The sequence below is a fragment of the Colius striatus genome, chromosome 1 (genome assembly GCF_028858725.1).
Source record: "Colius striatus isolate bColStr4 chromosome 1, bColStr4.1.hap1, whole genome shotgun sequence".
Taxonomy (NCBI): domain Eukaryota; kingdom Metazoa; phylum Chordata; class Aves; order Coliiformes; family Coliidae; genus Colius; species Colius striatus.
Genome location: NC_084759.1, coordinates 153152351 through 153176209, shown reverse-complemented (window position 1 = coordinate 153176209; position 23859 = coordinate 153152351). Strand labels below are relative to the sequence as shown.

General features: G+C 54.7%; 1 protein-coding gene across 1 annotated transcript; it reads left to right on the top strand.

The window, feature by feature from the left end:
- The first annotated feature begins 6802 nt into the window (after nt 1-6802).
- On the top strand, nt 6803-22810 carry PDGFB (platelet derived growth factor subunit B). Its single transcript, XM_062012690.1, has 7 exons — nt 6803-7823; nt 14417-14513; nt 17645-17728; nt 18233-18438; nt 19917-20058; nt 20482-20653; nt 21822-22810. Exons 1-6 carry the CDS (start codon nt 7668-7670, stop codon nt 20616-20618), a joined length of 822 nt encoding a protein of 273 aa, XP_061868674.1. The 5' UTR covers nt 6803-7667; the 3' UTR covers nt 20619-20653; nt 21822-22810.
- Nucleotides 22811-23859: the final 1049 nt, after the last annotated feature.

Below are 23859 nucleotides of genomic sequence, written 5' to 3'. Positions count from 1 at the left end.
GATTCCCCTGACACACAGCCTTATCAGGCACAAACCCAAGGGAGTCCCTTGTTTAAACATCAGGAGTACATTGCTGGATAACACCCCTCCTCTCCCTCCCCTCTTGGCTTTTCTTTTTGTTTGTGTCAGACTTTTTTCTGCCTCAGTTTGCTCTTTCTGAGCTACTTGTTTCTCATCAGAACTGCTTGGGGAAAGTGGGAGGATGGCAAGGGTCCTACAAGCCAGGGCCTCTGGGCACAGGGGCAGCGCTGCTTTGAAGGACTCGCTGTGGCAGAGCTGGAGGCGCGGGTGCTATGAGCAGGTGGCAACATATGGACAGAGTGTTTGGGGCACATCGAGGCCAGGACACAAGGAGATGGGAGTGGGAGAGAAAGTTCCCCCTCTTTTGACCTTGGTTTTCCCTCTTCTCTCTGCACATCTAAGCCAGTGAGGCAAAAATTGGTGTGCTCTCCTCCTCCCCGCCCTACAAAAATAGAGACTAGAGTCTAACTTGGAATTCCCCTCTGTCTCATTGCTGGGGAGACAGGGTCTCGGTGGTGATCTCACCCCATCGGAAACCTTTCTGTGCACAAGGCTAGCGAGCAATGAAGAGGGAGGCTGGGGAGGAGGAGGGGAGCCATGGCAGGAAACCAAGAACACATCAGACACTCTAAATTTAGATCTTTTTATTCAACTCGGACAATATTCCTTGATTTCTCATTGTTCGGGAGAGGGCAGAGGGCAGGGGATCTATTGAAAGGCTTTGTCCTGCGAGATGCCACTTTGTCTGGGCATATGGGGGCGGAGGAGCAGCGGATCGGGTCAGTCTGGCATGGCCAAGAGATGCATAACCCACTGCTCCAAAGGGCCTTGAGGACGGTGCCATGTGCCAGTGCCTCTGAGCAGCACCTGCAAGGTGGAGCTCAGGGCTCCCCCTCAACCCCACGCACCCACCGCCATCCGTGGTGAAGGCGGCGGCGGTAAGGACCGGCATGAGGGCCCCTCAGCAAAGCACTTGCACAAGCCAAGCAGTGCCTTAAGCCCTGGGGCAGGTCCCCGTGCCAGAGGGGCGTCAGACACGGGGCGTGTAGGATAAATACACACCCGCTCTATACGTCTCGCTGCCTTTCCGGCACCGCGGCTCAAAGTCTATTTTTAAACTCCCTCCTTTATTACACAGGCCAGCAGATAGCGACGGCCTGCCTCTTGCCATGCTGGGGCTGCCGCTCACCCGTGCTAAGCCCCGGTGAGCAGGCTGTCCTCCACCTTGCCCAGGGGATGGGCTGTGTGCCTAGGGTGGGCTGTGGGCACGAACCTGCTCGTCTCCCCTGTCACAGGCCACGGTGGGTGCAGGCGAAGCGAGGCGCCCAGCCCTCTCTGGGCTGTTGCGAAGCGGCTGCTGATTCCGCCAGCATGAGGGTGCCGGAGGGGAGTTCCGTCCCGCCGTGTCAATGGGATGGCAGCCTCGCTCGGGCCCGTGGCGTATGGGAGGGAAACCAGCTGAGGGTTGGGCGCCGCGTCACCGCACCGGCGCGGGCGGGAGGACCATCTCTCGCAGGCAGGGCACACGGGGCCTTCCGCCTTGGCCCATACCCTGACCCCCAGCCAGTGGTATTTAAGGTGGGTTTTTCTCTGTGGTGTGAGCAGCGATAGCAGGTGGGGAGAGGGAGGGAGGGAGAGACGCTTGCTTTTGGTTTTCGACCCTCGTCTTCATTTCACATCATGAGTCATGTTACGTTCTGAGCTGAGTAACTGCTGGGGCTATTTTTACTCCAGCTCAGCAAGCTTCCTTCTCACTGCTGCTGCCACCGCCGCCGTCGCTCGCTGCAGACCCAGGGGCAAAGGATGGGGAGATGGTGAGTGGCAGAGGATGAGGGCAGGGGAAGCGATGGCTGGGGTGATGTCAGTGGAAAGGGGGCCCGCTGCCCACCTAATGAATTTGGAAACAAAAATAGTATATGCCTCTTGAAAAACAACAGATGACCTGTGATGTGTGGTGTATTCACACACACACACACACACGTATATATTTGTTATACTGGGAGAGGGGAGGGGGAGGGAGAGAAATTCCTTTCGAGTGCTATTCACCAGTCTGGAAAAATAAAGAAGGAAAGCAGAACATTTTTTCCTTTCATCAAAACAGGAAAGAGAGGGGGGAATGGGGTGGGGAACAGATCCATAGACATAATGGATGGTTGCCAGAGTAAGGAAATTGTTCCCTTCTACCCTAAACTTGGGGGCTCGGGTGGGTGGGGGGGGTGAGAAATATATGGTAGCATGAGCAGGGAAGACTGCATCCCCTCCTCCCCTCCTGGCATAGGAATGTGTATGCACACGGGAAAGTGCTGGGAAATCAGTCCCCCCAGCTTTACCTTCTGTCTTTGAATCCTGCTCGAACTGCACATCTGCAGAGATGTGAAATGCCTTTGCCTTCTCCTTTGCCCCAAAGTGCTGGGCAGCAAGCTGCGGCCAGTGCATCCTCCCTTCTTCCTCTCTGCCGTTGTCAGGGGCTGCGTCTTGCCCTCTGCATGTGTCTGTGTGCTCATCCCCCTTCCCCATCCTCTCCTCTCTTCCAGGTTTCTGCCAGGAATGGGTGAGATGAAGGAGGTGATGAGGGGCTGGGGGAATCCCTCCACAGTGGAGAGACAGGCAGAGGGGGGAGCTCCTGAAGTAAGCCTGGCAGATTCTATCAAATGCCTGCTTGCCAGTTGACACCTTCCCTTTTCTCCTGGAGCCAGTTGCTCTGTGAGGGCTTTACTCATCCTTGGAAAGCATTTTCCCTGCCAGGGGCGAGAAGGTGAATTATGCAAGCCCTGGGCAGCCCGAGGCCATGCCTTTCTCCAACACCAAATGTAAACACCAGGCTGCCTGCTTGTCTTTGTCTCCTTCCTTTGGTCTCCCTTCTTCTTTCCTCCTGCCTCCCTGTGCTAGACCAAACTCCGTGGTTAGGAAGTTGGGGCAGTAGCATCTGGGTCAAATGGTGTAAACAAGCGGTGTAAGCAACGTACGATGTCTCTGTTCTCATCCCTTGGGTCGGGGTAAACCTCATACAACCGGGCGACGTGGGGTAAGCCCAATGCACCCACGGAATGGGCTTCCTGGTGTAAGATAGGCGTAAAACTTACTCTAGGTGCTCAATTCAGTGTCACGGCTGCTCCTTTCCATTGACGGCTGCGGCAGCCCCACTGGCGTGGGCACGGGGATTGCTCATCACTCCCCTGAACTTAGAGACCGGAGCGGGAGCAGCACCTCAGCTAGATACCTTGAGTGGGCGGGCTGACTACACGTTGGCTGTCAACACCTCCTAATTTCTTTCCATTGATTGTTTTTCAAAATAGGACTCATCATGGAGAGGCTGAGACAATCTCAGTTGTTCAGACTGAGTCTTGCTTTCCATTGTAAGCCCTGTTTTTCTTCCTGTTGTTTCACAATTCTCTCCCCCCTCTACAAAATATTAACAAAAACAAACAAAAACGAAGAAGATATCACCCCTCACATGGTGCCTCTGTGGATGGTGGCCAGTAGGTCAGTTTTTCCACCGAGATGAGATGAGGGGAGAGCAGCCTTGCAGCAAGGAACTGCCTATTGTCCTCAGACACGTGTTGCCCTCCTCCCCAGCGCTAAGAAAACAACTGAGGAGATGAGTTCAGCTGTTCGCAGGTTAGAAAGCTGGAGCGATGGTGAAAGTGTTTTAATAAGAAAACCTGTTATGGGCTCTTATGAAACCTCTGTTTTCGTTGCGGTTAAGTCTGCGGGGCCTTTGCCATCTATCACAGTTGTGACCTGACCTTGTCAAGTCACAATGCTCTAACAGGAGGAGGTTTTTATGATCCAGCTGCTTCATGTAGCCTCAGAATATCTTCCCACCACAGGCAACGGTAGTTTCAAACTCTTGTCCTGTGGAATCTGGGATACCAATAGCCCCACAGAGCTCCACACCCACCCTGCAGGCTAGATGAGGGGAAGATAGAGTCGTCTCCATTAGATTTAGGGGTTCGTGGGATAAACGCCAAGCTACTTTCACAAAAGCAAGGGAATCAAAGGAGCACCCACCCAACTTGAGGCGCAGCAGTTTTAAGTGCATGTGCCCTTGTTGAACTCCATGCCAACGTGTCTGGCACAGCCTGCATCTAAAGACCTCGCTGGAGAAAGATCCGTCTCTGTCTTAAAAGCAGAAAAAGTAAGGAAAAGCAACTGGACCCTGAGCGGCTTGAGTATCATTTTGCTCTATTTCCAGGCAGGGTCATAGGTAGATGATTAGTCAAATTCCAAACATCCTTTTCCTTGCTGTCTGGAGGTTCAACGGGGATTAGCTTTTTGTTTCTGATGTCGAGCTTCTAAAAACTGCCCGGCATCATCCACATGAAAATAAATAACTCTATTTCTATCCCAGCTCACATGTAATGTAGACGGATATTTAGAACAAAAAAGCCCCACGCCACACATTGGCCCCCCAGTACCAGGCCCTGCAGCAGCTCTCGTTGCTACCGAGCAAGATATTTGCAGCAGTTCCTGCTCGCTTACTGCTGAGTCCTTCTCCCCTCCGGCAGTGATCTCTCTCCCAGATGAGGAGTTTAATCAAACCTGCCACATGCAGGCTGTTCTGTCCTGGCCAAGCAGCCACTACGGTGTGGGGGACCTCCTACACAGCTTGAGCAAGGTGGCCTGAAGGTGGTGGAGCCACACTGGGTTTTTCAAGGACATCAATCCTCAAAGGGCACCTGAGCTTCCATTTACCCCTTATGAACTTTAAACATGTAACAGGGTCATGGACATTTGAGACCTAGCTGCCCTCAGCTCCCTCTACGTAGATAGAAGGACTTCCAGATGCCGATTTGGCCATCTCAGATCCTCAGCATTCCCCTCGCTGACAGCCAAGGAGCCCAGGTCTACAGTGTTCCTTTGGCCAGTGCTGTCTAAAACCTCTTTTTTTTTTTTTTTTGGAGCCTGCTGTAGATTTCAGAAGGAGCACCCAGGTAGACATTAGGGTAGTGACTCCACCCTGCAAGGGGGTCAGAGACAAACTGTCATCACGTGAAATGGCTGGTACACTGCTGGCGGGCCAGGATGGAGAATGAGGGGAATTCTAAGAGAGTCCTAAGGAATTTGGGGTGGGACAGGTCTAGCATGGCTGGAGCATCTAAGGTAAAGTCCTGTTAAGGTCTCTGGCAGTGGAAATGAGCCAAGGTATGTGTTGCATTTCCACTTCCTCCCACTTGAGCTCCAAAATTGGGGCCAAGCCACTTCAGACTCGGTTTGAGGGACTCCCAGGGCACTCCTTATCTCTGCACTCATGCACCTCAGATGGCCTGGGCTTTGGAGCCGGCACAGCTCTGATGAACTTCCAACCTATGGGGAAATCTGCCCTTTCTTCTTTCGGCTCAGGGTGAAGCACAGTGCTCAATGCGCTGCTCTCCCGTAGGACCTTTCATTTAGTGTCTGAGTTCCCTGTCTCTGCAATGGGAGGAGCAGAGGAGCTATGCTATTTTAAGCAAGCTATGGAGGACTCCCAGTCGTCCTCGTGCCCCTGTGCTTGCTTACCAACATCCACATCCAAAAGACCAAAGTCAGGTTCGAGGATGTAGCTAGCCAAGGCGGGAGATGTTGCCAGACGCCTGCTACTGAAGAGTATTTGGTCGGCTAGCTGCTGAGCTCTGGTAGCTGCTCCTCTTACCGGGACACTTTGGATGGTGTGTACTCAAATGCTGATGTGAGACCATGTGTTTTAGAGAGGGTTGGCTGCATGAGACTGGCAGGCACCTAGATAGTTGAAGGGAGCATGTGTGATGCTGTGAGATGAGGCCACTAGTACGCTGGTGGGTGTATATATGTGAGAAAGGAAGAGAGAGGGGGAGAGTGAAGGAGAACACATGGATGCCCAGGGATGTGTGAATGAGACAAAATTTGCACGTAGCTGTGCATGCGAGCAGCTCAAAGAGAAGCGTGTGCGTAGCATAGAAAAAGCAAGGAAAGATGCTTGGGATTCAGAGCGAACGCCTGCTGAGTGCCTGCGGTGCATGACGGTGCAGGAATGTACCAGTGGATATGAGCCTGCACAAAGATGGTGCAGAAACCGCTCCCGGAGTGTGCAACTCCGCACCAGGAGATTGCCCGTAATGTGCATGGGTGTGCTTTCAATCAGATGTGATTCTTTCTTGAACTCACCTGTTAGCAGCCTTCCCTTCCCCATCCCTCTCACACACCTCACCATCACCTCCCTCCCCACCCCCCCCAGCAAATACCTGCTTGCTTAATTTCCCTTCAGATGTTTATTACATCTACGGAGATAATCATGTAGCAAAATACCTCCAGGTGCCACGAGCAACACCAGATTGTCTTGTAGCAATGTCTAAATTTCTCTGGCTTGCTTTTTTTTCCCCCTTCCCCTGCACACAAAGAGATGTAAGATATTAAAGCCATCCCTCTCTCTCTCTCTCTCTCTCCCTGGAGCTAGTGAATGTAGCAGGGCAGGGAAGAAGGCGAGCAGAGCTTTAGAGAAATGGGCTCCAGACTGCAACAGCGAGAACCCAGGGCCAAAAAATAACAAACTACCGTGCCGGGAACTCCTCTCTTCTTATCTCTTGCCGAGGAGGAAGGAATTTCTGTCCCCATTCCTCACGCGATATTAAAGCCACATTATACATGTTATTACAGCATTAGTCATTTTTAATTAATTTATCATTTAAATTAGCACACTTTTTATTTTGTCAGCAGCGGGCTGCTACTCCACTAGGTTTTTTTTGCCTTGATATCCAGCCAAGAGGAGGATCGCAAGTTATGCTCCACCCATCCCCTCTCCTTCATAAAAGGAGCAGCCCAGAGTGCCAGTTTAGTCTCTCTGGCAGCTCACACACTAAAATAAAGACTCATCGGCTCGCTCGCCTCCCTTTCAATTTTACCTTTTCTGCTTTTTCCCCCCCTTCTCTTTCTTGTTGCAACAGAGCGCGGAAGGCAGCAGCGGCTCCGCTCTGAGGCTTGTCAAGGCTCACACACACCCGCACACACACACACGCACACACCCGCAACTCAGGGCGAAAAAACATCTGCTCTCACCTGTCTCTAAATCCCAAGCAAAGCTCACGTCCCAGCAATCCGCCAGAAGGCACCCAAGCAAGAATCTCCTGTAAGGGGAAGCCATTCGATGTACGCTAGCAACTTTTCCCTAAAAAGCAAGTGGGCGTGAAGAAGAAAAGGAGCATTTTAAGAGAAAAAAAAAAAAAAAAAAAAGGACACCTCACGGAAGATTTTGGTTTTCGGATTGGTACCAAACTTTGGAAAAGTTGGGGGTTTTTTTGCTCATTTTTTACTTATTACTTTGTGCATCTTTTTCTAAGAACGCTGAGTCGCTGCCACCTGCATGTAAAATCTTTTTCGTATATATATATTTTTTTAAAGAGGAAGAAAGTCAAGAGGAAAAATAGCATGTGGGCCACCTAGCAGAAGGCAATACCGAAGCATCCTTTCCAGCGAGGGGGACGCAGCCTCTGGATGCGTATAATTTCGAGGGACTGCGTTTGTTTTTCCACCGGGCTTATGAGATAGCGCAGAGGCAGGCGAGTCACCAAGAATTACTCCTGTCTCCTCTCACTGCCACCAGCACCAGCACCTCCTCCTCTTCCGAAGCTCTCCTGCAACTCTCCCACCAGCAGCCCGGCTCGTAGGGGCGATGGGAACGCGGGTCGCCCTCGATGCCTGAGGCCGGGCGGCCGCAGGGTTCTCTGCGGGAAGCGCTTCCCTCCCGGGGCTCGCCGTCCATGTGCCCGCAGCCGGCGGGGCCTGAAGTCGGGATGAATTTCGGCGTGGTCTTCGCATTCATCCTCTCCCTGCCCCTGGCCCGCCTGGAGGTGAGTCTCCGTCGCTGGCAGCGGGCGGTGCTGCCGAGCTGCGAGCCCCGGAGGCTGGCGCTGGCGGGGGGAGAACTGCGGCGGCTCTCCCCTCGCAGGTGCGGCGGGGTGAAGCCTCGAGGGCGGCCGGGACGGGCAGCGGGGCGGCTCGGCGGGGGAGCGGAGCGCGGACGGCCGGCGGCTTTCCTGCCCCTTGCTGAGGGAAGGGCTGTGCAGGGGCGCGGGCGAGGTAATGGCGGGCAGCGCCGGCCGCCCCCGGCCCTGAGGGGGAGCGCGCCGGGGCGGGTGTCCCGGCTGCTTCCCCTCAGGACGGGCCCCGCCGGCGGGAGATAAACCCGCCCCGCGGTGTCCCAGGCTGGTGGGACGGGGAGACCGGGCTGAAGCGGTTCCCCAGGTAATGCGAGAGCAGGGGGTGCTGCTGCGGAGCCCCGGGGAGCCCGCCGCCTCCCGGCCCAGCGGCGGCTTGGCCCGGCGGCTGTCACCCTTGGGGCGCGGTGCCAGCCCGCAGCTCTGCCCCGCCGCTTGTGTCGGCATCACCGAGGCGGCGTGCGTGAGGCGGGGACGGAGGCCGGCTTGCCGCCTCCGGAGTAACGCGCAGCGTGACTCCCAGCCGGGCAGTGCCAAGGGGGCGATGGAGAGAGAGAGTGGGGGGCTTTCAAAGGAGGAAGGAAGGGGACAGCGTGGCTAGAGACGCCGACACCGAGGCGACGCGGTTATTCACGAAGGTGTGTGTCTAGCTGAGGCCATGGGAAGAGGCAGGAGACGCGTGTCTGCGCTGCACATGCATGGTCACACCTGCATCTTGTCCTGCAGTCCTGCACACTCCGCTCAGGAGGAAGCCAGGGTGGAGGGGGCAGGCGATGGATTTGACCGATGAATGTGTACCCCAGCCCTCTTTGGTCTCCCTCTGTGGAAATCAAAACCTCACCCCAAGCCACGATCAAGGAAGAAGGAGCCCCAAGACCCAAAATCCTTTGATCTCTGCTGCCACGTTTCATCATCAGATTGTGTGTGGGCTGAGAGGACCAGAAAGCCAGTAGCATTTACGCACAGCACTCGGTGTGCACTTGATCTCTACCCAAAGTGGCAAAACCATCGGTCGGATCTGCAGCTTGGGGGTCGTCGGGGCAGGAAATATCCTTCCAGCAAAACTTTTCTCCCTTTGCATCATTTCTTTCTTTTCCTTCCTCATTTTCAGGCAGCCCCTCTTGTGGGTGGCAGGGAAGGGGTTGGGTGTGAAGCATCACATCACCTCCTTATGGGCCCATTTTACCCTTGCCCAAGCCGCAAAGGGAAGCAGTTAGAGCCGTGGGCTGCCCAGTGGTTATGTTTGTTTTGGGCAGAGGATGGTATTTCCTCTGTGGGTGGCTCAGATCTCTTTTCTCTCACGCAGCATGAACCATCAGCTATGGTTGCACTGGGGAAGGGTGAAGAGGGAAATACCTGATCCCAGGGTGCTGTTATTCTGTGCTGTAATCACAGTAAAAGACTGTATGGCTCTATGACAGCCTAGCAGGGCTGGAGTTCACGGGGATTCTTGCTCTAGGTTTCTTGGGAGGAATCATGATGTTGGTCATTTTATGACCAGAGAACCAAGAAGGTTTCTGCTTGGGTAGATGCTTCTGTAGCCAGTCCCCACATCTACTTTGAGGTCTGTGTGTTACACCCTCTGCGCATAGAACATGACTTCTAGCAGGCTCCAGAACATTAGTCATCCTCTGAAAGGGGCTCGCACCTCTTCTCCAGCTCTGCCAGATTAAGTGCCTGGGGAGCAAACAGTAGCTCCCCCTTGATCAGCAAAGGCTTGAGCTGGGAGATGGAGCCTCCTGAGTCCCTCTCACACCCATCTGGAGCTGGAGGGCCCTGGAGCTCTTCCAGCGGGAAGGTATTTGCCTGTTGGGAAGTGAGGATTCTGAACCGATTTGCATTTGCCCCGCAGGCTGTAATAGTTGCCTTGCAACATTTATAGAGATGGGCTGAGCGTGGTTGTGCTGGGGTGAAGCCCCACTGGCAGGGCTTTCTGGAATTCCCAAGGAATGGGGTGCGGCTGGGCGCCTGCTTATAACCTCAGCCCAGCTCCCCATCACGTCTTCCTAGCGCAAGGCTCCGGAGCTCTTCCCAAGTCTTCCCGGCACAAGGCTGTGACAAGGACAGAGCAGTGGAAGGCCGGGATGGATGACACGTCTGGGGTGAGCTCGTGGAAGGAGCCAGTTGTCCTTGCCTACTTCTCACTGTCAGCTGATGCACAGCAGCAGGAGAGAATGACAGTGGTTCTTGCGCTGTTTCCAGCGCACAGCCGACCCCGGGGGTGGAAATGCCTCCAGCCCCCTCAGGGGAGGTGTGGGGGGAGCCTGGGGCAGCGGGGTGGAGCGGTGGAGTCCCCCTTGAAATGGGAAAAGGGTGGGTAGACCTGGCTGTATTTTAGGAATGTGGGCAAGATCAAACGTTAACTTTTGACTCTTTTAAGGGAGGAAAACGTAAGCCACTGTCCCCCATGGAAGGGGCTTGTGTGAGGAGGGTTGTGCCAGCTGCAGAGAGTGGCACGTGTGGTCCTCTGGCATGCAGTTGTCAAGGTCCCCCTGTAGCTGGGTAGTGCTGGAAGGATGGAAGCCCTGTGCCCGGGGGCAAGAGCTCCTGGGGTTCAGTAGGCCAATAGTGGATGCTGCCAGTCTTGTTCTCTGCCAGGGAATGTGGTGGAGTCTCCCCTCAGGGTCCTCACATCAGCTTCAGAAGGAATTGAAAAATGCTGTTTGTTTGGGGTTTTTTTGCCTGACTGATCTCTTGAGACCCTGCTGCCAAGATCCCCTGCCACGGTCAGTATGGAAGTGCTTAGGAAAGTCCTCTCCTGGGCAGAGGAGCAGATGGCTGGGCACTTCCCTGCCCCAGGCTGGTGCTGCTGCTGCCCTTCTGTCCTTCCGTGTGCAGTCACACACTGATGTGTAGACACACCACCTCAAAAAAGAGGACTTGGAGGAGTCCTCACCTTGGGAGTATCCTTGGCTGGTTTCTTTGTGCCCTGAGGATCTGCTTTCCCTGCCAGTTGCACAATCTTTTCTCTCTCCTCCTCTGTTTCTGCTGTACTACCAGGAGAGAGAGACACACCTTCGGGCAAGACTCTGAAACCCTTGCCCGTGAATAGCTGGAGGGAGGATGGGAGCACAGCCCTGCACGTTCCCTGCACCACCTCAGCAGTGGCTGACACTTTCAGCATCTCTGTTGCTCCAAAGGATGCGTTAGTAGAAAGCTCCAGAGAAAGCCTGTGTGTGGGGACGGGGGGGGGGAAGTCCTGCATGCAGGGCATTGCTGCGTGAGTGGCTGATGCCTGGGAGGAGCAAGGCAAAGCCGAGGCACCAAGAGGCCCTGGTGTCAGAGGCACAGCGCAGAGCGGCTGCCGGGCGGGCAGGGACCCTGCTCAGGTGCTCTGTTGCCTTGGCTCAGGTGTGCCCTAGCCCTCAACCCACGCAGGGAGAAAGGCAGGGGACGTCCTTGCCAGGCAAGTGGCAAGAGTAGGGGGTGCCCCAGCAGTTCGGGGGAGAGCCAGGCACTGGGGGCAGAGGGAGGGAGGGAAGGAAAAACAAACTTACTTTCTTCGAGGAATTCGGGGCCTCGCAGGCAATACGAAGCCTGGCCTTGAGGCACTTGACAGCCAGCCAGGAGTCCATTGAGACAAAAGTCGTCTTTGATCTGCCGCACAGTTAAAAAAGGAGATTGTTAACCTGTGTTAGACAAATAACTCTGGAGGGGCTGCTAAGCAGGAAAAGCACCAGCTGCTCGGGCTGATCTGTTGGGGATCCCACCCCCTGCCAATGCTCTTCCACCTTCTGACCCCACCGGATCAAGTGGAATTGGCTGATGGACCCCTGCTTGCCTGTGTCTCATCCTCACCAAGTGCCCCGAGCCGGGGTGTGTGCGGTGCCTCAATCTCAAAGCCACCCAGATGTAGGGCTGGCATGGGGGATGAGGCATGAGCATGAGGCCAGAGGTATGGCTCTTCCCAGTCACAGACCCCAAAGGGAGCAAGGACAAGCCGTGCCTTGCCGGCTCAGGTCCGTGTAGCTGTTCTTAAGGCAGCCTTGGACGCGGTTCTGCAGCAGCAGAGGAAAGCAAGGAGCTTCACAGGCTTGCAGTTGTCACTGGCAGAGCTGCCTCACAAACCCCGAGGAGGAGGAGAAGATTATGAGCCATGTGGGCTGGTGATACGCCATAGCCATGCTGATAGTATCTGCAGCAAGAAAAAATTGGCACCTAAAAGTGCTGCCGTGAGCAGGGAGTGGAGCTTATTCCTACAGGCAGTCCCCAGCAATCCATCTCCCCAGGGCCTGCGTTTGCAATGCCTGATTCCTATCTGTTCCTCCCCCTCCCTCCCCGTGCTCGGCTTAGCAAGGTGACACCTCTCAGCTCGCCTCCAAAGTCACCGAGCCTCATAACACCTGCCCACGCTCTGCCCCCAGCCAGAGCCCGAGTTTAAAATAAAGTTCCATTTCCTACACGTATTAAGTGTCAGGAAGGAGCAGGGGCACTGGTGCCTCAGCGGCGTGCGCTGGGACACGAGCGCCTTTGGCTGGCAGGTGCAAACAAGCGTTGAGGTGCCTGCGATTTCCCCGATTCCCTCTGGCTGCCAGCCCTGGGAATGGCAAAGGACCCCTTTTCCAGTCCAACGCCGTGTGTGGCGCGAGGCAGGGAAGCGCCGCAGAGCCTCTCTGGCGCTGGGCTGTTGGTCCCCCTCTCCTTCACGCAGCGGGAGTTGTCAGAAGGCATCTTCATTTCGCAGCTATTCAGTGATCCCTGAATTATACAAGTCTCTCTCTCGCTGTGCCTTCGTTGCTGATGCCGCTTCCCTCTCCCTCGGAGACTGAGGAAGTAATGCCCAGGGATGTAAAATCTGCTTTTTGCTGCAGGCAGGCAGCCAAATCTGTGGTGAAATGTGACAGTGACAGGGACAGAGCGGAGCAGAGAGGCTCGGTCTGGCTCGAGCTCTCGGGTGGATCTGACTGCAGAGGTTTAAGACGATGGTGTTTTCTGCTCTGCAGCTCTCCCAGGAGATTTCTGCCCCGTGACTTGGGCTGCAGCTGCCTTCAAACCTCTGTGGCCCTAGTTTTAAGTTCTAGCATTAGAGGGTGGGCTAACAGGGCTGAGGAGAGAACACTCCCATTGCCCCGCTCGTAGCAGCAAAGGGCAGGTGGCCAAGGGACAGGCACGTGCGGGAGGATGCTGGGCTCAAGTAGCCATGCAAAAGTGGCCGTTGGGTTTGGGCTAAAGCCCTTAAGGTTTAAAAGCCAACGTTTAACCACCTGCCTGGTGGTTTTCCTCGACTCCAAGTGGAAGGGAAACATTGTGCACGGAACGCAGGCCGAGAGGGAATAGCTGTACGCTTCCAAGGACCACACACATGCCACCAACTAACTGCCCATAAAAACTCACAGGAAAATCCCTGCGCTTCGTAAGCGCACGAGCCAAGCTCTCCTCTCAGTTACAGGGGCATGTGCAGGGCTGTGGCTCAGGCAGCATCCAGCACCCGGCTGAAAGAGCAGCTTTTCCACATGAGTAGCCCTGAATGCGGAGAGCTGGGAGCTAAGCAAACACTTTGGCCAGTACTTTCGTTCGTCTCTCTTTTTCTTCCTAGTCTTTCGGAAGCATGTTTTAAATCAGCGTTTGCTTTCCCACACCACTCCTTTGTAGTCTTGTCAGGTGCTGTCACTGGGACCCATTCGAGCCCGGTGCCCGAGTGAGATTCCCAAGAGATTGACGCTATTCCACCTGCCCGCACAGACGCTGGGTTTGACCCATCGTCCACTCGCTGGCTGTAAACCTGCTTGCTAGAGGGTTTTGGCTCCAAAAATGCAGTGGCATCCAAACTCCCGTGTGTTTCTTCACCCAAATCATCTCCTCAGCCCACCACCTCCAACAGCCTTTCACGCCCTCCCTGCAAGTGTTGGTGGTTTCACCATGGGCCCATTGCCGGAGCAGCCTCAGTTATGAAGGTCAATGTTCCTTTCCAACCCCCACCTTGTTGTTTTGTTTTGTTTTGGTTTTTTTTCTCTCACAAAAAAACTCCAACAGATAAAGGCCATGCAAATGGTGTCTATTATTGGGCCTCTGCGGTTTGCAAGCACACGCGCACGCACACGCTATCTCACAAAGCCCGTGAGGGAATTTCACAACAGAGGGAAATATTGGGAAGGTGGTTTTTTTTATCTGATAGCGTAAGGGAAGTCTGTTAAAACGCCTTTAGTGCAGGCAGCAGGAATGAGAGGCCACCTGGAGAAGTCATACAGCACCGGAGAAGGAAGCCTTGCTGGCAGTTTGTGTGTAGCATTCGGGGTTCTGCTGTGCAGAACCTGAGTGGGGGGTTTTTTTGGCTTTTTCAGTCTCTGGACCATTTTGTAAGAGGCAGCAAGAGAGGCTGTCTCCCTTTCTCTCAGGTTTCAGGCTGATGCTTTTGTGAGGGGGCACGTCTTTGCGTTTTGCTGGTTCCGTTGTGCCTCCTCCGTGCTCCTTTGATTCCCCCCGCTCCGGGCCGCGGTCAGTATTTGCAGAGACCACCTCTCTAACGCTTGTTTCTCCCTTTCTTTTTCCTTTTTGTCACCTGGCAGGGGGACCCCATACCTGAAGACATTTATGAGATTCTGGGTGGCAGCTCAGTGCGATCCATCAGCGACCTCCAGCGTGCCCTGCGGATAGACTCCGTAGGTAAATCTCCTCTTTGCCAAACACTCCTCTATTTTTTTTCTTAACTCTTTGGGGAGGAGGGAGGAGGTGATGTTCTCTTTTCCAGCAAGCACACTATCAACAGACTTAAGTGCAAATACATGAACCTTTCAGGAGCCACTACACACCTCGTCCCTCTGAGACCTGTGGGAGCTAGGCAGCTAGATGCCCTTTTAGATCTCCTCCCAGCTGTCTGGTCCATGGAGGGATGCTGTCTTCCAAAAATGATAGGAGACGGGCAAGCTGAGCGTGCACTTTTCACCTGGGAGATGTTACAGGCAGCGGGGCTTGAATTGGCCAAGGGTCAGTTCAGCAGGTGGAGAAAAGGGAGGTGGGAACAGGGCGGTAGAGGAGGAAAGGGCTGAGCGATTCAGCAGATTCAGCATCCACCAAAGGCCCTGTACTTGCTGGAGGCTCTAAAGACGGGAGCAGCAGAGCACGTGTTCGTTGCCGAGACAGGGGCTAAGTCAGGGCAGCAGTCCCTTCACCTCCTGGCCACAGCTAGGAGCTGCAGGGGCTGCGGCGCCTCGGGGCCACCGGCGCGGGGCCGAGCGGAGCGCGGAGGGGTCGGCACGTGTGGGAATGGGAGCACGCGCCGCGGCGGCGGGGCTGGCCCAGGAATTTATTTATAAACGGTCTCTTCAGAGCAAATTCCTTTCTATTCTAACCCTGCTCCCCGCCCGTCGTCCCCCGGCCCCCTCCCCCAGCTCGCCTTCTCTCTCGTGTTTTGTCTGTTTGGAGCTTTGTAATCCTTGCCGAGACACTATCTACGGGGGAACAGAATTTCCTGCTTTTGTTTCCTATGCCAGTCCAACCACTGGCGCAGTCTCAAAAGCATTCCCGCTGCCTTTCAAAACGGCCCTGGAGGGGCAGGGAGGGGGGAAAGCGAGAGGGAGGGCACCAGCTGCGTTCAGCTATTGTTTGCCTTAGAAAGAGGCGACGAGGCTCCCCACCACCGCCACGGCCGCTCCCTGCCCTCACCAGTTCCCTTCTCTCCGTCCGTGAGCCACACAATGGGGCAACTTCCAAAATTAGCCGTGCTGGATTGTCCCAGGCCGGTCCCCCCACCCCAACCGTCTTCAGAGCTGACCTGGGGTGTAGAAGGACAACCTGGGGGAGGGAGGGACCTGGTTTTCAATAGGAGGTTTGTTTCGAGTCAGCGGTTGTTGCTGTTCCCCCCCCCGCCCCCTCCTTTCTTCTCTCACCAACTCAACCTCTGGGCAAAAGGCAGCCCCCACCCTCGTTTGATAAAGTGCCAGGCGGCGCAGGATGGCGGGGTGGGGAAGATGCGTGCAGTCTGTCATGTCCCGGTGTCTGAGGAACAGATACATCTCTATCGCAATTGCCAACTGCCCTCACCCTTCAGAGATAAAATGGGCTTCTCTTGTTGGCTTGAAAAGCCCAGAGGTGCAGGAGGATGCTGCAGGGGAAGGCTGCAGAGCTCCACGCTTCACCTGAAGGTTTTAGTTCAGGTCCCAGAAGGGAAAGGCTAGTAAGGGAAACAGAAAACAGTGCTGTGAAGCTGTCTCTTTGTTGCACTACCTGTGGCTCGGAGGTAGCGATGGAGAGGCGTCACCATTCACTTTCCCTGTGTGGGAAACAAGCGTGTTAACAAAATAGTCCCAAAGCTGCCGGGGCTGTTCCCTGTGCTGTCAGGTCTCACAGCTGCTGCCCTCCACTGACCGCCCAGGGAGCCAGGATTAAGCAACTCCGGGAGGCAGATGAGCTGAGCTAACTGCTCTCCTGACGTTAGGCACTACTGTAGACCCAGCAACAGAGATGTGTAGCTTGGGGGGGGCATCTCCTTTAGTTGTGGATGCCACCAAGCAGGTGTACCCATCTAAGCCAGTCCTCCGGACTCCCTCTGTAGCCCTTGCAGCACTACAGGCTTTTAGAGCATGATCCACCTGATCTCCTTTTGGGTGTCTGCCTCAGAGAGAGATGAATGGCGTCCTGGAATTGATCACACCTCTCCAGCCACTTTAAAGGATATCTGCTTGCCCACCTCAGATGTAGGTGTCAACTGCCCAGGCACGTGATTCCTGCCCTCTGTGAACACAGCCTCTGTGCACCCATCCCAGACCCTTCAGCTATCACAGATACTGCTCTCCCTTACAAAAGGGCTGCGCTAGGGCAGGGCTGAGGAAGAGGGATGGGACATGATGGGTATGGGAAGTCTGCTCCACAGCACGTCTGATAAACAGAGATCTTCCACTGGCCCCAAACTCCCTCTTAAGAAAATTGCTCCCTCGATGCTGACGTCCACTCAGCTTCCTTCAGCTGCTAAAGCGGGTCAGAGAAGGAAAGAGCTGTGGCTGGGTGGGAGCTATCTCCGAGCGCGGCCATTGTCCGGAGCTCAGGAGGGGCTGTGTGTCGGAGTGCTCCGTGGGGATTATGGGCATTTCTCTATTCAGAGCTTCCTATGGGAAAAAGCAGTGGGGTGGGAGGGAACTGCTCAGGGCTGGCCTGAATGCTATCTGCCTTCCTCTTCCATCGCTGACTGAAATACCTCCAGATTCTGCAGCTTACCTTAGAGCAGGAATAGGGGAAAAGCCATTTCAGCTTTATTTGTCCATTCTTGTGTCATAAAACTGTAACCCAGAGCAGCTGTGGTGGCTTGGGAGAAGGAAAGCAAGCACTCTACTTCCCACCCATGATCGCCCTTCACCTGCCCTCTTGCTCCTCTCAGTCCCAAGCCATCCCTGCAAAGGCACCTCGGTGTTATGTGCCAAACTTTCTGCTTGTCCCATCTGGCCTTTGATCCTCCTTGCTATATCCTGGCCTCAGACAGCTGATCTGAATCCCTCTGCTCCTCCTCCCTGACACCAGGCAGCCCTGCTGCAGGCCTCGTTTTCCTTTCCCGGACCTGATTGGGACTCCACTTTCACCATGGGCTTGTTGCTTTGAACTGCCTAATCTGAGCAAAGGGCGAACCCAGAGCGTCTGTGCCCCAGTGCGGCTGTGACCTTGCTGGTGAATTTACACCTAGTGTGACATACTGGGGCTGAGGCTTTTATCACATCTCTCAGCTTTGCCTAGTGAGCAGAGCATGAGGGCCTGCTATTTTTCCTGCCTCTGTCCCTTGCTATTAGGTCATGTCTTTCCCTTTGCAGAGGAAGATAGCTCGAGCCTGGACCTGAATGCAACTCAGTCTGGTCAAATCCCAGTGGCCCTGTCTCGAGAGCGACGAAGCCTTGGTGAGTTGGGGGAGCTGCAGCTTGTGGCTGCCAGGGCACTCACCTGAGCAGCTGTGGCTGGGTGCAGTTGCACGTCTGAAGTACATGTCTGGGGGCAGAGGTTATAGCATGCATGGATATGTGGACAGATGAGAAGGAGGACCTGGGTCTCCCATAGGAACTGGATGTTACACCCCAGGAAGGCAGGAGATGGAGTCTGGAGCTCTGCAAGCTCTTCTACTTTAAACATCCCTGGTGCTGATTTGCTCTAAAGAAGTGTCATCTCCTGCCTAGGGCTGCTGCTGCAGTGAGAAGTATTTTTTCACCGAGTGCTCCTTCACAGGTCACGGCTCTGTCCAGCGAGGGAGCTGGAGGGGTGAGAGAGTGAGATAGAACCTCTATGTGTCTGCATGTGTGTATGTGAGAGCTGTGTGGGGTCTTTCTCTTCCAGTAGAGGTGGCTGCAGCGGATGGGTAACAGCTGCAAAGCCCCTTTCATCCCTGTTCTTCCCTCGGCCCTCTGCAGATGCTCTGGCAGCAGCAGAGCCAGCTGTCCTGGCGGAGTGCAAGACGCGGGCCGTGGTCTTTGAAATCGCCCGCAACCTGGTGGACAGCACCAACGCCAACTTCGTGGTGTGGCCGCCCTGCGTGGAGGTGCAGCGCTGCTCTGGCTGCTGCAACAACCGCAACGTGCAGTGTCGCCCCACGCAGATCCGTGTCCGACATGTCCAGGTATGGCTGAGGCTTCTCCGTTGCTCCCTCCTCCCCGCAGCCAACCTCCATCCTGTTCACTCGCCCCCTGCCCAACCCCTGAACTGCAGTGGGCCCTGTCTGCACGTGAAAGAGACTGCTTCCATCGCCGGCAGGAACTGCTCTTGGTGCAAAAAGAGAGAGATTTGCAGTGTTAGTGCTCCATTCCCCTGCCACTGCTGCGGCAGCTTCTTCCCAAGGCAAACGCCGGAGCAGCTTCTTCTCTTCCTCAGCCCCACAGTTACCCTCTGAGCCGCTCCAGAAGCATGCAGGCACCTGATGGCTAACCTCGTGCTCTGATCCTGTCCTCCTCACAGCTACCGGGGATCTCCTCACAGCTTCCTCCCAGATAGCCCGTTTAAAATAATACCCATCCCATACTAATCCTCTGCCTGAGCTGTAAGACGCTCCCTCAGGCAGAGGTTGGCTGGGAGAAGCTGTGTTCACACACAGCCCTTTTCATCAGGAAATGCCTTTCTCAGAAAAGCCAGGCTGAACGAGGGAAAAATAGGGGGGAGCAGGAGTTGTTTTTGTGGAAAAAAACAAGCAAGAGGTCAAAAGCCGGGCCTGAAAAAAGTGACCTGGAAATGGTTTCTTTGAGGACAGAGGTCTCACTATTGTTTGGCTGGAAGTGTTTGTCTAGCGAGCAGCGTGTGGTCTGAAGCGTGTGGAGTGGGCTTTCAAGGAAAGATAAACAGGCCTTCAGCTTCGGGGCTGGCTGAGAGATGCTGCTGGGGGCAGTGGGTTTAGAGGAATCCGCTCGGCAGAGCAAGTATTTATAGCTGGCGGGGCACTTGAGCGGCCGCGGTGCTGTCAGATAAGCTGAGTGGGGTCAGGCCCTGCCGCTCCCGGAGTGGGAGGACGCCGTAGAAAGCTCGTGCCCTGCGGTGGGATGCAGAGCAGTGAGTCTTCCCTCTGAGTCAGCACTGGTGGAGAGTCTGAGGGAATTTCCAGAGTGCCGCCTTTCCCGTGGAACACGGAGCTGAGGGCTTCAGCCCTGCGAGTCATTCAGGAGCTCGAGACAAATTCAGACAGGCCTCGGCAGAGCTGGAGGAGCTGCATTTGCTTGTGTCGGGCCTGAGGTTTTCTCCTTTTACCCTTCCTGTAGGATCCTGTGGGAATGAATTCTGGTTGCCTCCAGGTCCCCGCCATCCCATCTGTCAGAAGCAGGCCGGCGTGTCTGCACCTCCCATGTTTCTGTCTGTGATCATCCAGTCACCCAGCGGCACCGGTTGGGAGCGAGGGAAGCAATCAGTCACATCCAAACTTGCTCTGCCACTGTCTGCAGGATTAGCTCCCACACTCACCACCCCTCAGTTTGACCCGCGCTCTATATAACCACCTTCTGGCCCTTTAGGCAGGAAGCCAGTGCCGAAGAGTACCAACACTGATTATTTCTCCAGAGCGGGAGCTGCAGCTGTATTCATCTTTTTTTTTTCTTGCCTCTCTCTTCCAAACAGGTGAACAAGATTGAATTTGTCCAGAAGAAGCCAAAATTTAAAAAAGTCGTTGTGCCTTTGGAGGACCACGTGCAGTGTCGGTGCGAAGCAGTGTTCCGCCAGCCACCCCGCAGCAGCCGGCCGAGCCCGCGTGAGCAGAGACGTAAGGAGCTCGGCATCAGGAGAGCCGGGGGGGAGGCACGAGAAGAGGGAGGCTGGGGACAGAGGAAAGGGCCCTCCCCTGGCTTCAGTCAATCCCCTTAGCCCCAGTGAATCCCGTGGGCCTTCGCCGGTTTGTGGCAGCCAGGGCACCTTTCTCAGGATGTCTGTCTGCCAGCACAGGGCTGGGACAGAGCAAGGCGAAAGAGGGGAAGGGGAGAGGTGAGGGGAAGGGCATCGTGCGAAAAGGGAGAGAGAGGGCAGACACCGTAGAGAACACAGGACAAGGGATGGAAGAACAGAGGGAGGGAGGCCTTGTGGCCCTCCCGTTGCAGAGCTCTTTGTTGATGGTGCGGGAGGAGAGAGGGATGTCAGCAGGAGCTGCGTGCTGTGCACCTTACAGACGCTGTCCGCTCTGTTTTGGCAGGCCCAGCCCCAGCCCACACCACCGCCGCCATCTCGCAGAGGCAGCGAATGCGCCGGCCGCCGGTGCAGAAGAGGAAACATAAGAAGTACAAGCATGTCAACGATAAGAAAGTGCTGAAAGAAATCCTCGTAGCATAGAAGTGCTGGAAGGGGAGAGAGAGAGCACAAAGCAGGTAACAGCAGGCTGCTTTCTCCAGTCGGGACACGGTCCTGCCCAGACAGCTGGACCCTTCCCACTGCGCCGGCCGCTCGTTCGGTGTGGGGCCGCTGCAGGGCCTGGTTGTGGTCAAACACAGGTTGAAGGAACGGGGAGAACTAGCCTGGGACCAAACATAGGCCTCCTATTTATGGGTCTTCACAAAAGGGGGAAGGCTCACTCTACAGCCCTACATGCTCTCGAGCCCTGCCCTCGCCTTTCTCTGCCTCCCTTCCAGGCAGACAGCGAGCCTGACTTCTCTCTACGCCTCAGTCCCCTTGAGGTCCATGTAATTCATCTGTTCTGTGGAGCAACTCCTGTTCTCCTTTCTCTATTGATTCTCCGTTGAAAGCAGAGAATTAATGTTGCTCTGGGGACCCCTTTTCCTTTTATTTCATTAGTTGAGTTGGCAAAAAGGCTGAAAAGCGGCACGGCTTGTTGGTTCTCCTCTCTCCTAGCAGGAAGCCGCTGTGCGTAAGAGAGGTCATACCAGGGAAAAGGAGAACTGGAATCTCTGGCAAGACGTCTGGACACTGTCAGTCCAGGGTCTGATTCTTCTCTCCCTGACTTGTGTAAACAGGAATGCTTCTCTTGTCGCCAGAAGAATTTCACTAGTGCGACAGGAAAGGAGATTTAGCCTCCATTAGCTCCCCATGAGAGAGGGAAAGGTGCAGAGAAGAGAGAAAGAATAGCAGGGCCACCCACAGACCGGCGCAGGGCCGGGTTTAGAGAGCAGCGACTCAGCCTCACAGGGAGGCCGTGACTCAGCAGTTCCAGCTCTGCAGCAGCCCCTGCAGCCAGCCTGGGCCGCTCATTCCCTTGCTCTGGGAGACAAGACCACGGGCTTCCACCTCTGGTGTTTCAGGAGCTGAGGAAAAGGAGATTGGCGTTCCCACGCTTAGCCCACGGTGAGGGTTCCTGCTATCCCAGGATCCTCCTGGCCAGCCTGAAGTTCCCAGGGTAGAAGTGATGCAAATCTCAGCTCTGGCTCAAGCTGTCCAGGGGAATGAAAAAAAGAGAAGGTCGAAAGCTCTCCTGGGCTTCTGATCTGGCACTTGGATGCAGACGTTTCCAGAGGAGGGGAGTGGCACGGGGGGAGCGAGTTACGTGTCCTAATGCCGTGTCTGTTTTCGTTTCGTTTCCAGGTTTATTTAATATATTTGCTGTATTGCCCCCATGGGGTCCTTGGAGTGATAACTTTTCCTCTTTATCCGTCTGCCTCGACGTCTGATTCAGACGGCAATTGGTGCTTCCCTTTCCATCAGCGGACCTTCTCCCACCAAAGCCTCTCCCTTCTTTCATTTACTAGCATAACTTTCAAGTTTTACACACACAAGAAAAGGACAAACACGGCCTATATATAGAAATATACGAGAAAAGAACAAAGTACAGATAAACCCATGAACCCCGACAGCCACAACACGTGACGAGGACAGGACAATGCCTTCCCTGCTCCGGAGGACAGGGTGGAAAAATGTGAAAAGGAAAGTGGGTCCAATTTCTTCTGAGGGGAGAAGAAAACCAAACAGAGGGCAGGAGGGGAATATTCTCCCTTTCCTTCACGTTTCTGGCGAGGCTGGGGGGGCCCGGCTGCCATCCACACTTGCACTGGACCTACTCTTTGAGAAAGGCCCGTCTCAGATTGCAAGCGGCGACCGACGGTGGAAAATGCACTAAGGACTTTGATCCTCCTACCTGGACAGATCTCTATATTTTTAATGTGCGTGTGTATATTTTATTCTTTAAAAAAAGAAAAGAAAGAAAAAAGAAAAACCAAAACCACTAAGATACGCAACATCTCGGGGAACAGAATAGAAAACAAACCAAGAAGCCAAATGCATTCCCCCACTCCCTTTGCCCTCCTGCTCCTGGTGCTGACTGGAAGGCGTTCGGGCGGCAGGGAAGGAGTGGAGGGTGGTCTCCAGCCACCGACCCCTGCCCTTGCCCCTGCCCAGGGGAGCCATCTTTGCACATGCTGGTGGAGAATTCGACTTTCCAGGCTTGGACTCGATGTTGTTTTTTAAATCTGCTCTGTATGTGTGGGCGTGTATATACGTGTGTGTGTGTGTGTGTGCGCGTGTATGTGTATTTATACATACATATATAAATATATATATATATATATGTTCTGAAATGGGTTCCATTCCCTGGTGGCAGGGAGCTCAGGGGCACGTGTGTGCGTTGACTTCGCAGCAGGGCTGGCAGGAAGGTGTGCTGTTGCTGTGGCGTGCTGTGAGGGCCGGGCCGGGCACGGGCATCCCCCGAGCTCTTGCCGTCTTGGGGTCCATTTGCTTTCACTCCCCACCAACCCTCCCCAGCACGATTTCTTTGCGTGAGGCAAAGTGGCACCACAACCAGACCAACAGCAGCCAAACTTAGAAGCATGACTTCATCTTCAGTGAGCTGTCCTCGCCTGCTCTGTGGTCCTGAGAGCAGAATGGTGTCATTCCCTCGAGGTTTTTAACCCCTTCACTGTGCCTCTGCTGCTCTCTCCATGCATCTCCCATCCTTTTCCTCACATTTTCCTTCTTGAATTCCTCCTGGGATTTTGCACATTAGGTGTTCCCAGCCCAGCTAGCTTGGAAGTTGGTCCAAGAAGTGGACAGCTCTGTGTAGGCAGAGAGAAAGAGCAGGATGATCTTTGCAGGCCTGAGACAGGCTCTTGTAAGTGAGCAAGACTTGGAAACAACCAAAGGGCCAGTTGTAGAGTTCCTCTGCGCCACTGCCTGCTGATTCTGCACACCCAATTCTCGGTCACTGTGAGCAGAAATGGAACCAGCGATGGGAATCTCCAGTGCCGCCTCTGAGTCCTGGTTTGGGATGGTGCCGTGCTGGGTGCTGCGGAGTTACACATGAAGAAAACGCCTCTTCTCCCCTCGCACATACTCCCATCCCCAGCGTGGGGCGGAGCCCTGGAGGGAGCAAGGGGAGAAGGCGAAGCCACAACCAGGGAGCCGTTTTGAGTTGTGGAGGGAGCCAGCCCTCGCCTCCTGCGAACCCGCAGCACTTCTACCACTGCCAAGGCGGCACATTGCTCCCTCCCGCCATCCCCAAGCCCTCAAGTCTTAAGACACTTTGTTTTCCTGTTCCAAAATCTGTTTCCTTTGGTTTGTAAAGACGGTGAGGTTTTATTTTATTTTTAATTTTTTTTTGCTTTTATTTTTTAAATGTAAGATTAATTTA

Excerpts from the sequence above, each read along its gene's own strand:
- PDGFB (XM_062012690.1), top strand. The coding sequence starts at position 7,668 with ATGCCTGAGGCCGGGCGGCCGCAGGGTTCTCTGCGGGAAGCGCTTCCC. Across the intron at positions 14,514-17,644 it reads CCTGCGGATAGACTCCGTAG|AGGAAGATAGCTCGAGCCTG; the intron begins GTAAATCTCCTC and ends TTCCCTTTGCAG. Across the intron at positions 20,059-20,481 it reads GAGCCCGCGTGAGCAGAGAC|GCCCAGCCCCAGCCCACACC; the intron begins GTAAGGAGCTCG and ends CTGTTTTGGCAG.